This window comes from Etheostoma cragini, chromosome 12 (genome assembly GCF_013103735.1).
Source record: "Etheostoma cragini isolate CJK2018 chromosome 12, CSU_Ecrag_1.0, whole genome shotgun sequence".
NCBI classification, from domain to species: Eukaryota; Metazoa; Chordata; class Actinopteri; order Perciformes; family Percidae; genus Etheostoma; species Etheostoma cragini.
In genome coordinates this window covers 220,608-234,529 of record NC_048418.1, presented here as the reverse complement: position 1 = coordinate 234,529, position 13,922 = coordinate 220,608, and the positions used below count along the sequence as shown (strand labels likewise).

Sequence of the window (13,922 nt, the reverse complement as noted above, 5' to 3'; positions counted from 1 at the left end):
CGAACCGATCCAGTGAGTGCTGAAGGTCACAGGCTGATGATGCCATCAGGACCACATCATCTGCAAAAAGCAGCGATGTGATTTATGACCAATCAAGAGCTTTTGATGCCTATATTAAGACATTAATTTGATCATGTTTCTTCCCCCTGAGAAACATAGAAAAACTCTGGTCCGTTGTGTCAAAAAATGAAATGGAGATGCTCTTACTTACCTTTATCTTGTCACGATTAGACTGCTGCAAGTTACTTTTTACATGGCTTAATCCATTTTCTGTACTCCGTTAACAAACAGTTCAGAATGCTGCTGCAAGGCCCTTAGCATACTTAATTATTACCCAAAGACGACAAAGAGTCACTGGAATCATTTTTAATATATTTTGACTTGCGCAAGGAGCCAGTACACTGCAGTAGGTCAAGAGATTGACTGAAGAGCGAACTCCACAGTCTTCACTTTATCCATTGAAATCTCCCCTCCTTGCTCCAATGCCCCAAACAGCTGCATTGTCTCAAAGCTCATTAAAACTCTACCTGACCTATGAAGGGAGGAAAGCAGTCAAGAAAGGAAGGGGGGAAGTTTAGTCTTGAGTGTCTGAAGATAGCTGGGGAGGTATGTGGCTCTGGGTGCTTGAAGATGGTTACTATAATACAGTAAAGGTTCAAAGATATTCAGTTTAGAGAGTTACTTTTTCTAAAATTTTCCATTACGAAAAAACCAAGTCCTGCTAACAGGTATTTTTTGTAGTACTACCTCAGTCGAGGTTCAAAGCTGCTGAGGAGATACCCTTGATTGGTCGGAGAGAATAGTCAATAATCACTGCATCATCATTGCATCATCACTGCTACGGACAGTCGGGGGGGACTAAATTCAGTTTGCTTTCTGTCTGTGGCAACACGCCGAGAATCAAAAACACACTTTCTGTGTGTGTTGCGTTAGGTCACGGCAGTCGCTATGATGACCAGCCACGGCCCGACTCAAGTATGAGGCAGTTCTAATCTTCAATGGAGAAAGAAGGACGGGGCACAGCTGTCGAGGCGAGCAGGTACCCTTAATGGAAAAACGCCATTTGAGTGTACCTTGGACTGGTTTTAAAACTGGAGGAGACTGCTCCTTTCAGTCGGTGGCTCCTTAGCTGCGGAATGCTCTTCCAATAAGCTTAAAGTCATTGGTTGTTGTACAGCCTCTTCTACTCTTTGTATCACTGTGTTTCTAGAGCACAGTAGTAGAGACCTGTGTCTGCCAGGGTTAGTGTCTTTATGGTTAGTTCAGTTGATTCCTCTGATGTTTTGGATTCATATTTCTGCTCATCTGGGATAAATTCACCACGACTTGCTCCTTTACAGAGAATAAACTGAGGCGCCTGAAGGTCTGAATGATGTCTGTACCAGTGGAGTCTAATATAGTCTTTATTAGTCTCATAGTCACATCTGAGTGAGACAGATTCTCCTTCTCTTTTACTGACTTCATCTTCTACAGGAGAGATTTTGTCTCCAGCTATTAATCCTGAAAAAGTAGAGAAAATGAAGCCATTAGACTAACATTGTTCATGAGGCTGAGAGGAGAAGACAGAGGAAAATGTCTACTGTACATTGTTACTCTGGACAGGAACAGCTCAACTGTTGAGAGATTTCTGCTCTGAACTGCAGTTTATATAAATCTTTAGAAAATAATAAAACCATGTTGTTCTTTGTATCTTACCAAAGAAAAGAGAAGCAAGAATAATCCCCAGCCAATGTTCCATCTCTACAACAAGGTTTAAATCAACAGGAGAAACTAGCTGATGTTCAACATCCAGTCTGAGAATTGTTCTCTTCACAGCTCCACTTATTATTGACTGAATGGTTGAACACATTGCAAAAGTAGTGCACCTCCTACTTGATAATGTCGACCTCTAGTGGAGCTACAAGGTTCAGATGGTGATCAGTTGACAGCTCCGCCCTTCTCTTCACCTGAGTGTCCAAAACATACGGCCTCAGATCAGATGAAACGATTATAAAATCGATCATCGACCTTTGGCCTAGGGTGCTCTGGTACCGCGTACACTTATGAGCACCTTAGGGTGCTCTGGTACCAAGTCCACTTATGAGCACACTATGTTTGAACATGGTGTTTGTTCTGGACAATCCATGACTAGCACAGAAGACCAACAACCGACAACCACTCTGGTTTAGAGACCCGGTCCTCCCAATCCCAGGACGTTGTGACACTCTGCTTTGATCAGGTCCTAGAGTTCTAGGGTTAGTAGTGAGGGTAGTGACTTACTTTATAGATCAATAGTCTGTAAATGCATGTGTGAAAGAGTAAATAAAAGTCTGGATGAACATTCCTCTAACTCAGGTTGAAAACAATAACTGGACTGCAGAGAGATGGGAAACTTTCTTTTTTTTAAATGCAGTTGAGTAACTTTTTTTTAAACATGTTGAAAATAACATACTTTTTCCTCTCTAAGTTTGGGGAAAGGTATCAAGTCTTTCAGGTCAAAAGGTCAAGTGCATGTGAAGTCATGAGTCACTGGTGTTGAAGTCCAGGTGGAGATGCAAGTCATTTCTTCTTGAGTAGAGTCTAAAGTCATCACATTTTGACTCAAGTCTGCTCCACTGGTTAAGGGATTCCACGCATTTTTATATTTTTGCCAGGAGTCTCAAAAGATTGTGTTTGAGAAAAACACAGCATGTCTGTTAAGTAACACGTATCAACAATGACAAACACAAAATGTAGAGAAAAATATTTTTCTTTTCTAAACAAGAGTTAAGATTTACAACAACAATGAACTGGATTACATCTTTTTCATGAAGTTGTAACCTCAAATAATCAGTGAAGACAATGAAATATTGCATTTATTCAGTAAATTATGTTGTCAGTGTCTTCTTGTTGCCACTGTTATTGAATAGGAGGAGCTGAAGTGTGTGTATGTTCCGTGAGGAGCTGTCAGGTTTTTGTACAGAGACTGTGGGTTTGCTGTCACTGTGGGCCTCACAGCACAGTAGTACAGAGCAGAGTCTGGCACTGCAGCAGAGGAGATCTGGAGATCCACACCATGCTTTTCTCCAGACAGTTTAGTAGAGAACCTTGTGTCTGATTGTAGAGACTCTCCGCGTTTTGTAACACTAAGCGCTGAAATGTACAGAAGGAACTCAGGAGGTTTTCCTGGATATTGTCGATACCAGAAGAAATGATCATTAGCATTTATAGTATTGGAGTATCTGTAGGACAGAGTAACAGAGCTGTCTTCTAAACTGTTCTCTTCTCTCTCTACTGGAGTGAGTTCTTCACAGCTGACTCCTAAAGGAAGAGATAACTCTGTTATTTAAAAGTTGGACAACTTTCATTTTTATAAATGTTTCAAGTAATGATTCAGTTATGAATGAATAATGCAGAATATAACTTGCCTGTTATAATTGAAATAAAAAGTAGAAAAAGCACAAAATGATCCAATGACGGCATGCTGAATAAATAATAAATAAATAAATAATGTCTCCCTCTGGTGGACGTTGTGGAGTATTGTGTTGTCTTTGCTTCAAAGGTTTTTGTACAGAGTTTTGGTGTTTCCTGTCACTGTGGGCTGCAGAGCACAGTAGTACACAGCAGAGTCAGACAGCTGAAGCTTCTGGATCTCCAGAGGAAAGGACTTATCCTTTACTGTAGCATCAACTCTCTCTTTCTCTTTAGAATTATCATTTTTTACAGAGAAACGTTGCAGCAGCGTCTTTGGGAAATCATTTTCTTCTTGTTTGTACCAGAACAAAGTCGGATTTGGATAAGTTGTCTCAAATGTACAGCCAAGAGTAAGTGTCTCTCCTTCAGTAGTACTGACATCTCCTGGTGGCTGGATCACTCTGTCTTCTCCTTTACACTCTGGGGAAGAAGAGAACATGCAGAGGAAGAGATGAATCAATAAAGATGATTGATTAAAGGAGAACAATCAGTATGTTTCAATAGTTACCTTGCCAGAGAGTCAGAATCAGGATGTTAGTCAGCCAGTGTTTCATGTCTGCAGTGAGAGGGGGGGAGAGAGGAAGAGCATTGATACTCTGATGGATCTGGGCCTTCACATCATTGCTCCTTCCTCTTCATCATCTGTTGAGAACAGAGGTGGGACCAAGTCTCTGTTTTGCAAGTCAGAACTCTGAGGAACTCTCAACACTCAACAATTTACCTGAAGTTCAAGTTTACTGTTGTGTGTCTCCCTCTGGTGGACGTTGTGGAGTATTGTGTTGTCTTTGCTCCAAAGGTTTTTGTACAGAGTTTTGGTGTTTCCTGTCACTGTGGGCCTCAGAGCACAGTAGTACACAGCAGAGTCTGACAGCTGAAGCTTTTGGATCTCCAGAGGAACTGATGTCTTGTTGATTGTAGCATCAAATCTGTCTTTCTGGAACTCTGGAGCATTCTCTTTTGTTCCATAGGTATCATGTTTCAAAATAAACATGGGAAAGTAATTGTGTTCTTGTTTGTACCAGAACAAATAAGAATAGGATTCAGTTGTCTCAAATGTACAGCCAAGAGTAAGTTTCTGTCCTTCAGTAGTAATGACATCTCCTGGTGGCTGGATCACTCTGTCTTCTCCTTTACACTCTGGGGAAGAAGAGAACATGCAGAGGAAGAGATGAATCAATAAAGATGATTGATTTAAAGGAGAACAGTCAGTATGTTTCAATAGTTACCTAGCCAGAGAGTCAGAATCAGGATGTTAGTCAGCCAGTGTTTCATGTCTGCAGTGAGAGGGGGGGAGAGAGGAAGAGCATTGATACTCTGATGGATCTGGGCCTTCACATCATTGCTCCTTCCTCTTCGTCATCTGTTGAGGAACTCTCAACATTTTGTGATTGTCCTGAACAGAGTGTGTCTCCCTCTGGTGGACGTTGTGGAGTATTGTGTTGTCTTTGCTCCAAAGGTTTTTGTACAGAGTTTTGGTGTTTCCTGTCACTGTGGGCTGCAGAGCACAGTAGTACACAGCAGAGTCAGACAGCTTAGCTGAGGAGATTTTCATATGGATTATTTTGGCGTCCCCTTCAATCTTCAGTCCAGGGATTGGATTTTTAATTGTTACTCCTGTTCCTAAATGAGAGATGATGAACTCTGGAGGTTTTCCTGGATATTGTCGATACCAGAAGAATCGATCACCACCAGTTGCTTGTCTGAAGTATCTGTAGGACAGAGTAACAGAGCTGTCTTCTAAACTGTTCTCTTCTTTCTCTACTGGAGTGAGTTCTTCACAGCTGACTCCTAATGGAAGAGATAACTCTGTTATTAGATGTAACAGTTGGACAAATGTCATTTTCATAAAAGTTTCTAGAAAAGATTCAGTTATGAAACATTGCGATCAAACCTAGAAAATGCAGAATATAACTTGCCTGTTATAATTGAAATGAAAAGTAGAAAAAGCACAAAATGATCCAATGACGGCATGCTGGATAAAGTAGTCTGGTGTGTGTATTGATCTCTGTTAAATATAGAAGTTCCTCTCTCTTCTATAGTTCAATAACAGCTCAGCTCCTCCCTGAGTCTCTCCTTCTCCTCCTAGATCTCTCACCTCTCTGTTAAGCTTCTTCTGGTTAACAGACTGGAGCTTGTGTACCATTTTCAATTCAATTTTATTTATAGTATCAATTCATAACAAGAGTTATCTTGAGACTAGGGCTGTAACAATACACCAAACTTTGGATTGATACGGTTCACGATTTCTGGCCCATGATTCGATACAAACCTTGATTCTTTTTTTGGGGGGGTAGTAATACAATGTCCACAGTCAGCCCCCAGCAGTTAGTCAGCACTTAACTCCGGTGCTAAGGAGGCTAACGGCAGTTTACTGAACCGTTGGGCAACAGACCCTGACACCCGAGTCAGAACAGCGGCCACTTGTAATGTTAGCTAGCTACACCTCCGTTAGCATTACAGCTGTCCGCTCTTTCGCTTTAAGCCTTCTGTACAGTTAGCTAAGTTTACCTGACAAAACAGGACTAAGGCAACAAGAGAACTACTAGTAATTTAAAGATGTGGTAGCACTGGATCTGGACGAGAGTAGCAGGGCACTGCACTGCATTACAAGGCACAGCAAAGCGTAGGAGGATGTAACAGGGAATCGCAGGACGTGTAGCAGGAACACAGTAACAGCTGCAACCAGGATTTTGGATCCTACCTGATCCAAGGAAACATGCTGGGGAAGAAGAACAAAAGGACTCTGGGGAATGACTCCCCAGAGCTAGGTTAGTAACTACGTAAGTAACTAGGTTAGTAACAGACATTTCTGGGACATGAATGCACATGTAATGGGTAGAGAAGGTTCATTTAAAAAAAAGTCAACCCCTCCTGTTTTTTTATTCTCTCATTACATGTAAGGTATTTATGGCCATGTATTTTACTTCATGCCAGTAGATGGCGCTGTTGACTGGTTTCACTGTATTGGGTTGCCGTGGAGACGGTAGCTCGAGCGCTCAGAAATAAACTGCCAGCGCTTGAGAAAGACACAACTTTTGTATCTCCACTTCTTTTCAATCCACAGGTATATTTTTAAACCTTCGCTTTAATTTCTGTTAGGTACTGAACAAGTATATCACTGGTTTTCTCAGTGACATAGGTTGTCATGTTCTGTGTAGAAATGTATGATGTATATGTTGTTATATGGGTTGTATTTACTAGCAGTTTTAGCTAGCAAGCTAGGTGAAGTTAGTCTGTCAACGTTCGTGAAGGCTAAGCCGCCGTCAGTTGATATGTGCGTGCCGGTAAACTCACACGCCAACGGCTGACCGTTGCGTTGGTGATTGATTATCACATAGTCATGTGATCAGCTTCAATCTGAGTCTAGTACTCTTTGTATTTGATCTCTGACAAGGTTGTTTGTGTTGTAATATATTCCATAGAAGTAATCTAATGTAGCCTCTGATCTGTTTAACGTGTTCACTTTAAAGGAATAATTTAACAGATAGTAAGGTAGCCTGTTTACTTGACGGTGTTATAGCAAGGGTTTCACCAGGTAATCTGAGCTATAGTGTCATTTGTGGATGTATATTTGATATATTATACAGTAAGACTATATTTCACAATATGTTGTATTTTATCTGATATATACTAATGTGTTAGATATGTTTTTGTTATTTATTAAAAATATAATAATATCAGTAATATATTTACAGACCATTTATATATTATATATTTATATAATTGTAGTGTATTTTATAATTGTATGTGTTGTTAATTGTCCAGTGTCCTAGCGTGTGTTAGGCCCATCTTTTGACACGGTCATCAAATTATTTTCGGCTCAGAAATAAACAGCCAGCGCTTGAGAAAGACACAACTTTTGTATCTCCACTTCTTTTCAATCCACAGTGCTACCCAGCCTGAGACTTTGTACCTGCCCAGATTCCCCTAAGTCTGAGGCCGGTAACACACACAAATGGTAAGATAGAGGAGAGAGGAGCTCAGTGTTTCGCAGGAAGTTTCTGGCAGTCTAAAACTATTAAAGCAGAACTAAGAGAGACAGGGTAAAGAGAGACGCCTGGACAGGCTAGAACTCTCATCTGCTGGATCGGAATGTACTGCCGTCCCTTTTCCAATTTTATTATATTATTGATTATATGGCAAATTAATCTGCCGATTATGAAGATGAGCAGAGAAGAGATGGGGTGCCGTGTCTGTGGCTTTACGCCCTCCCCCGCTGGTCTAGGCGAATGCTGCAACTCCTCAGTCCCTAACTAAAAGCTTTATACATCTCTCAGTTACACTTCTAAGGTAAAGTGATTCTAGACTACATCACATTGAAGGTAAACAGTGTGTGTCTCCCTCTGGCGGACGTTGTGGAGTATTGTGTTGTCTTAGCTCCAAAGGTTTTTGTACAGAGTTTTGGTGTTTCCTGTCACTGTGGGCTGCAGAGCACAGTAGTACACAGCAGAGTCAGACAGCTGAGCTGAGGAGATCTGCAGATCAACTTGATTTCTCTCCTCATTCAGTATAGCAGTCAGTCGAGGGTGAGGAGGTTTAGCTTCCACTACTGAAGGCGGTTTTGTATTAGTGATCAGGAGAAGGAACTGAGGAGCTGATCCAGGATCCTGTCGATACCACTGGAGATTATTAGCTTTAACTGAATAGGTACAGGACAGAGTAGCACTACGGCCCTCTGATGAAAACACTTCAGCACTGCTGGCAGTAATATCATCTTCCATCGTGTTACCTAGTGAAGAAAACAACATGTTAGATTTACACCGCTGCTCCAAAGTCACATATCCAACATTTGGAAAACATCACTCTGACATTTTTAAGTTCAGCAAGTGATGCTGTTAACAATGTATTAATCAGTTATTAGTGAGAAAGTGATGAGATCTAGATTGATGTTTTAGAAATGTGTAACTTTGAACTCCATCTAAAATCTGAACTGGATCTGTAAGACCTTGAAAATGTCTTCATATTTCAGGATTTATAGTCCAAACCAGCCGTACCTATGAGAGAGAAGAAGAACAGAATTGCAGTGAGTTTTTCCATGTCTGCAGAGGTGAAATGCTGTTTTTGAAGGTTCAGGATGAATAAGTGTTGTGAGTTGTTGGTCTGATGTTCACAGCTGGAATCAAACAGTTGTCTGTCATGAAGCCACCTCTGCAGTCAGGAGGAGGAGACTCAGATGTTGACTTACTTTCATTTCTCCAAGTCATCATCACAACGGGGTTTCATTAATGAAAAGAATCAAGACTGGCTCATTAAATACTCTGAAGGTTAACAGAGTGTGTCTCCCTCTGGTGGACGTTGTGGAGTATTGCGTTGTATTTGCTCCAAAGGTTTTTGTACATAGTTTTGGTGTTTCCTGTCACTGTGGGCTGCAGAGCACAGTAGTACACAGCAGAGTCAGACAGCTTAGCTGAGGAGATCTTCAGATCCATTTTGGTTTTATCCTGACTCACTGAAGCAGACAGTCCAGGGATTGGATTTTTCATTATTCCTCCTGTTCCTAAATGAGAGATTATGAACTCTGGAGGTTTTCCTGGATATTGTCGATACCAGAAGAAATAATCAGCAGAACCTTTGGAGTATCTGTAGGACAGAGAAACAGAGCTGTCTTCTAAACTGTTCTCTTCTTTCTCTACTGGAGTGAGTTCTTCACAGCTTACTCCTAAAGGAAGAGATAACTGTTATGTCATGTGGTATGAAATTTAAAAAAGTAATGTTAATCAGATGTTATCAGGATTCAAAAAATTCAAAAGTGCATAATCTAACATACCTGTGAGGATGTAGAGAAACATCATAGAAAACCCCCAATGCTGCAGTGGCAGCATGTTGAATAAAGGTAATGTTGATGGTGTGTGTATTGATCTCTGTTGAATCTAGAAGTTCCTCTCTCTTCTATAGTTCAGTAACAGCTCAGCTCCTCCCTGAGTCTCTCCGTCTCCTCGTAGCTCTGTAGTTTCTCTTCTCTCAGTTACACTTCTTACAAACCTTCATCATGAAAATTATTTAATATAAAGTTAAACAGTGTTTGACACCCTCTGGTGGATGTTGTGGACTATCGTGTTGTCTTTGCTCTAGAGGTCTTCATCGTTTTTTAAGCCTAGACCCCTTAACTGAAAGAGACTGATCAGGGACCCCCTACTACATTATTGTATAAAATGAAGTTTCATATTAAACTGTGCCTAAAATTACATGTAGATGGGCCTAAAACTTTATACATTCATTTTTTGCATGGAATATTAAGCAATCATAATCAATAATCAGCTTTTTTCGCCAAGTTTAAGGACACCTAAGAGGAATTTGACTCAGGGTGGAGCAAGCCTAGATAGCTAGATTTTAATGTTAAGACTACAAAAATTAAGTCTAATTTGGAGGCCCCCCCAGTAGCCGCAGCTGAGCGCAAATGTGACATCATGACAGCGCCATAACATTTTCTAGCTGCAGTCTTCCCCTGAACAGAGGTGGTGCTAATTAGCATTGGCTACCAACTTTGCTATTTATAAGGACTAGAAGAAGAAGAAGAAGCTTTCAGGGCGCTAGACCTAGTCACCTTCCTCCTATGAGATTAATAACCAGTGACGATTTTTCAGACATTCCCGCTATTAAATCTTCAGATGGTTATATTAGAACTAACCCTCTCGAAATTAATAAATACTTTCAGACATTTTATTCCAATCTGAATGCATCTGAGGTTGCGTTGGATGAATCCCACTATGACAGCTGGTTAAATCAGCTTGACTTCTCTCAGTTATCAGCAGAGAAATCAGCTAGCTTTGACAAATTCATTTCTATTTAAGAATTGAGCTTGGCAGTACAGAATATGCAAAAAGGAAAATAACCGGGCTTTGATGGGATTCCCCCTCAATTTTTGGCAACTTTTTTGGGGTCAGTTGGGCCTTTTCTTTCTTGACATGATTAACTTCTCTATTAAAAAGGGTGAATTCTCAAGGGATGTTAACAGCTTTAATTTCCTTTCTCCTAAAAAATGATAATTTTTTTCCTAGTGTTCTGGCTTTCAGCCTCTGACACAGAAATCTTTGCAAACCTCCTAGCCCGCCGTTTAGAGTCCCACATGTAAAAATGAGTGAACCCTGACCAAACAGGATTCATGAAAACAAGACTAGCATTAGACAATGTTAGACACCTTCTTCACATTGTTGATGCGCCAGAGGAAAGTAAGAACCCAATGTCACTTTTTTCTCTTGACACAATGAAAGTCTTTGACAGACTTGAGTGGCCATTTTTATGGTCAGTCTTGGAGGTGATGGGCTTTGGTAAAACTTTCATTGGTATGATCAAAGTTTTGTACTCTAATCCCTCAGCCCGAGTCTTAACCGGACGCACTTCCTTTTTATTTCAAGTCTCTACATCTTCCCGCCAAGGTTCCAATCGACTTTGGCTTCACAAATATGAATTCGCAGTACACGGCATACTCTCTCTTTATTTGCGGATGATGTTTTGGTCTTTTTAGAAAACCCCTCTGTCTCTTCCTCACCTTCTGTCGTTATGCGAGGAGTATGGAAGCTTATCAGGCTTTAAAATTAACTGTTCAAAGTCTGCACTACTTCCTTTAAATGATTCTGCAGCAACTCAAACGTCTCGGTCGACATCCCAATTGTTAAGTAGTTTAAAAGAACTCATCTTAACCCAGTAAGTTTACAAGACAGACTTGCAGTCCCTCTGAGAGTCCTGCAGGCATCCAGTTGTCCCCATGCTTCCGGCTTTTGCTTTGTCAAGCATCAATGAAAATAAAATACTGGTGCACGCCCTCTGTTTTCTACTTAGACATACAGTTGGTTTGTCATTGATGTGGATTTGCTGCTCATGTGAGTCCTCTCACAGTGTTACACTAGCAGCTGGAACCACAGGGACTCTGATAAAACTGGAATAATCAGAATCCATCTGATATCAATCTGTGGTTTGAATACCACTTCCCTCCTCTTTGAAGACTAGTCCCATATCTGCGTTCAGGTTTTTGTACAGCCTCGTCTACACTTTGTATCACTGTGTTTCTAGAGCACAGTAGTAGAGACCTGTGTCTGCCAGGGTTAGTGTCTTTATGGTCAGTTCAGTTGATTCCTCTGATGTTTTGGATTCATATTTCTGTTTATCTGGGATATATTCACCACTTCTTGCTCTTTTCCAGAGAATAAACTGAGGCGCCTGAAGGTCTGAATGATGTCTGTACCAGTGGAGTTCAGGATTACTAGACGTTGTCTCATAGTCACATCTGAGTGAGACAGATTCTCCTTCTCTTTCACTGACTTCATCTTCTACAGGAGAGATTTTGTTTCCAGCTATTAGAACTGTAAAAGTAGAGAAATTAAAGCCATTAGACTAACATTGTTCATGAGGCTGAGAGGAGAAGACAGAGGAAAATGTCAACTGTACATTGTTACTCTGGACAGGAACAGCTCAACTGTTCAGAGATTTCTGCTCTGAACTGCAGTTTATATAAATCTTTAGAAAATAATAAAACCATGTTGTTCTTTGTATCTTACCAAAGAAAAGAGCAGCAAGAATAATCCCCAGCCAATGTTCCATCTTTACAACAAGGTTTAAATCAACAGGAGAAACTAGCTGATGTTCAACATCCAGTCTGAGAATTGTTCTCTTCACAGCTCCACTTATTATTGACTGAATGGTTGAACACAGTGCACAAGTAGTGCACCTCCTACTTGATAATGTCGCCCTCTAGTGGAGCTACAAGGTTCACTACAACAGGGTAGAAAAAAGGCTTCCAGCAGCTTGTCAGTGTGTCAGCTTGTGTTTTTGTACAGAGACTGTGGGTTTGCTGTCACTGTGGGCCTCACAGCACAGTAGTACACAGCAGAGTCTGGCACTGCAGCAGAGGAGATCTTCAGATCCATTTTGGTTTTATCCTCACTCACTGAAACAGACAGTCCAGGCTTTCTATTTTGCATTATTTCTCCTGATTCCAGATGAGAGATGAGGAACTCTGGTGGTTTTCCTGGATATTGTCGATACCAGAAAAAATATTCAGCAGAACCCTTTGAGTATCTGCAGGACAGAGTAACAGAGCTGTCTTCTAAACTGTTCTCTTCTTTCTCTGTTGGAGTAAGTTCTTCACAGCTGACTCCTAAAGAAAGAGATAACTCTGTTATTTATTGTTGTAGAAGACATAATGAATGATTCACATTCAAATGGTTTTGTAATTAAAGTTCTGCATGAACTTTTTCGACTGCACAATCTAACATACCTGTGAGGATGGAGAGAAACATCAGAGAAAACCCCCGATGCTGCAGTGGCAGCATGTTGAATAAAGGTAATGTTGATGGTGTGTGTATTGATCTCTGTTGAATCTAGAAGTTCCTCTCTCTTCTATAGTTCAGTAACAGCTCAGCTCCTCCCTGAGTCTCTCTGTCTCCTCGTAGCTCTGTAGTTTCTCTTCTCTCAGTTACACTTCTAAGGTAAAGTGATTCTAGACTACATCATATTGAAGGTTAACAGTGTGTCTACCTCTGGTGGACGTTGTGGAGTATTGTGTTGTCTTTGCTCCAAAGGTTTTTGTACAGAGTTTTGGTGTTTCCTGTCACTGTGGGTTGCAGAGCACAGTAGTACACCGCAGAGTCAGACAGCTTAGCTGAGGAGATCTGCAGATCAACTTGATTTCTCTCCTCATTCAGTATAGCAGTCAGTCGAGGGTGAGGAGGTTTAGCTTCCACTACTGAAGGCGGTTTAGTATCAGTGATCAGGAGAAGGAACTGAGGAGCTGATCCAGGATCCTGTTGATACCACTGGAGATTTTGAGCTTTAACTGAATAGGTACAGGACAGAGTAGCACTACGGCCCTCTGATGACAACAATTCAGCCCTGCTGGCAGTAATCTCATCTTCCATCGTGTTACCTAGTGAGGAAAACAACATGTTAGATTTACACTGCTGCTCCAAAGTCACATATCCAACATTTAGAGAAGATTACTCTGACATTCATAAGTTCAGCAAGTGATGCTGTTAACAATGTATTAATCAGTTATTAGGGATAAAGAGATGACATCGAGATTGATGTTTTAGAAATGTGTAACTTTGAACTCCATCTAAAATCTGAACTGGATCTGTAAGACCTTGAAAATGTCTTTATATCTCAGGATTTATAATCCAAACCATCCGTACCTATGAGAGAGAAGCAGAACAGAACTGCAGTGAGTTTTTCCATGTCTGCAGAGGTGAAATGCTGTTTTTGAAGGTTCAGGATGAATGAGTGTTGTGAGTTGTTTGGTCTGATGTTCACAGCTGGAATCAAACAGTTGTCTGTCATGAAGCCACCTCTGCAGTCAGGAGGAGGAGACTCAGATGTTGACTTACTTTGATTTCTCATTCATTTCTCACTTTCAAGTCATCATCGCAACGTTTGTTTCATTAGTGAAACAAATCCAGACTGGCTCATAAAATAATCTCAAGGTTAACAGAGTGTGTCTCCCTCTGGTGGACGTTGTGGAGTATTGTGTTGTCTTTGCTCCAAAGGTTTTTGTACAG

The 13,922-nt window shown here is 40.8% G+C and overlaps 2 gene segments (V, D, J or C); both read right to left on the bottom strand.

Moving 5' to 3' along the window:
- Positions 1 to 4,708: 4,708 nt before the first annotated feature.
- LOC117953911 lies at positions 4,709 to 12,880 on the bottom strand. The segment is given in 2 exon segments: positions 4,709 to 5,220; positions 12,647 to 12,880. Coding segments are annotated over 2 exon segments (507 nt in total).
- Positions 12,881 to 13,744, bottom strand: LOC117953910. The segment is given in 2 exon segments: positions 12,881 to 13,294; positions 13,560 to 13,744. Coding segments are annotated over 2 exon segments (537 nt in total).
- Positions 13,745 to 13,922: the final 178 nt, after the last annotated feature.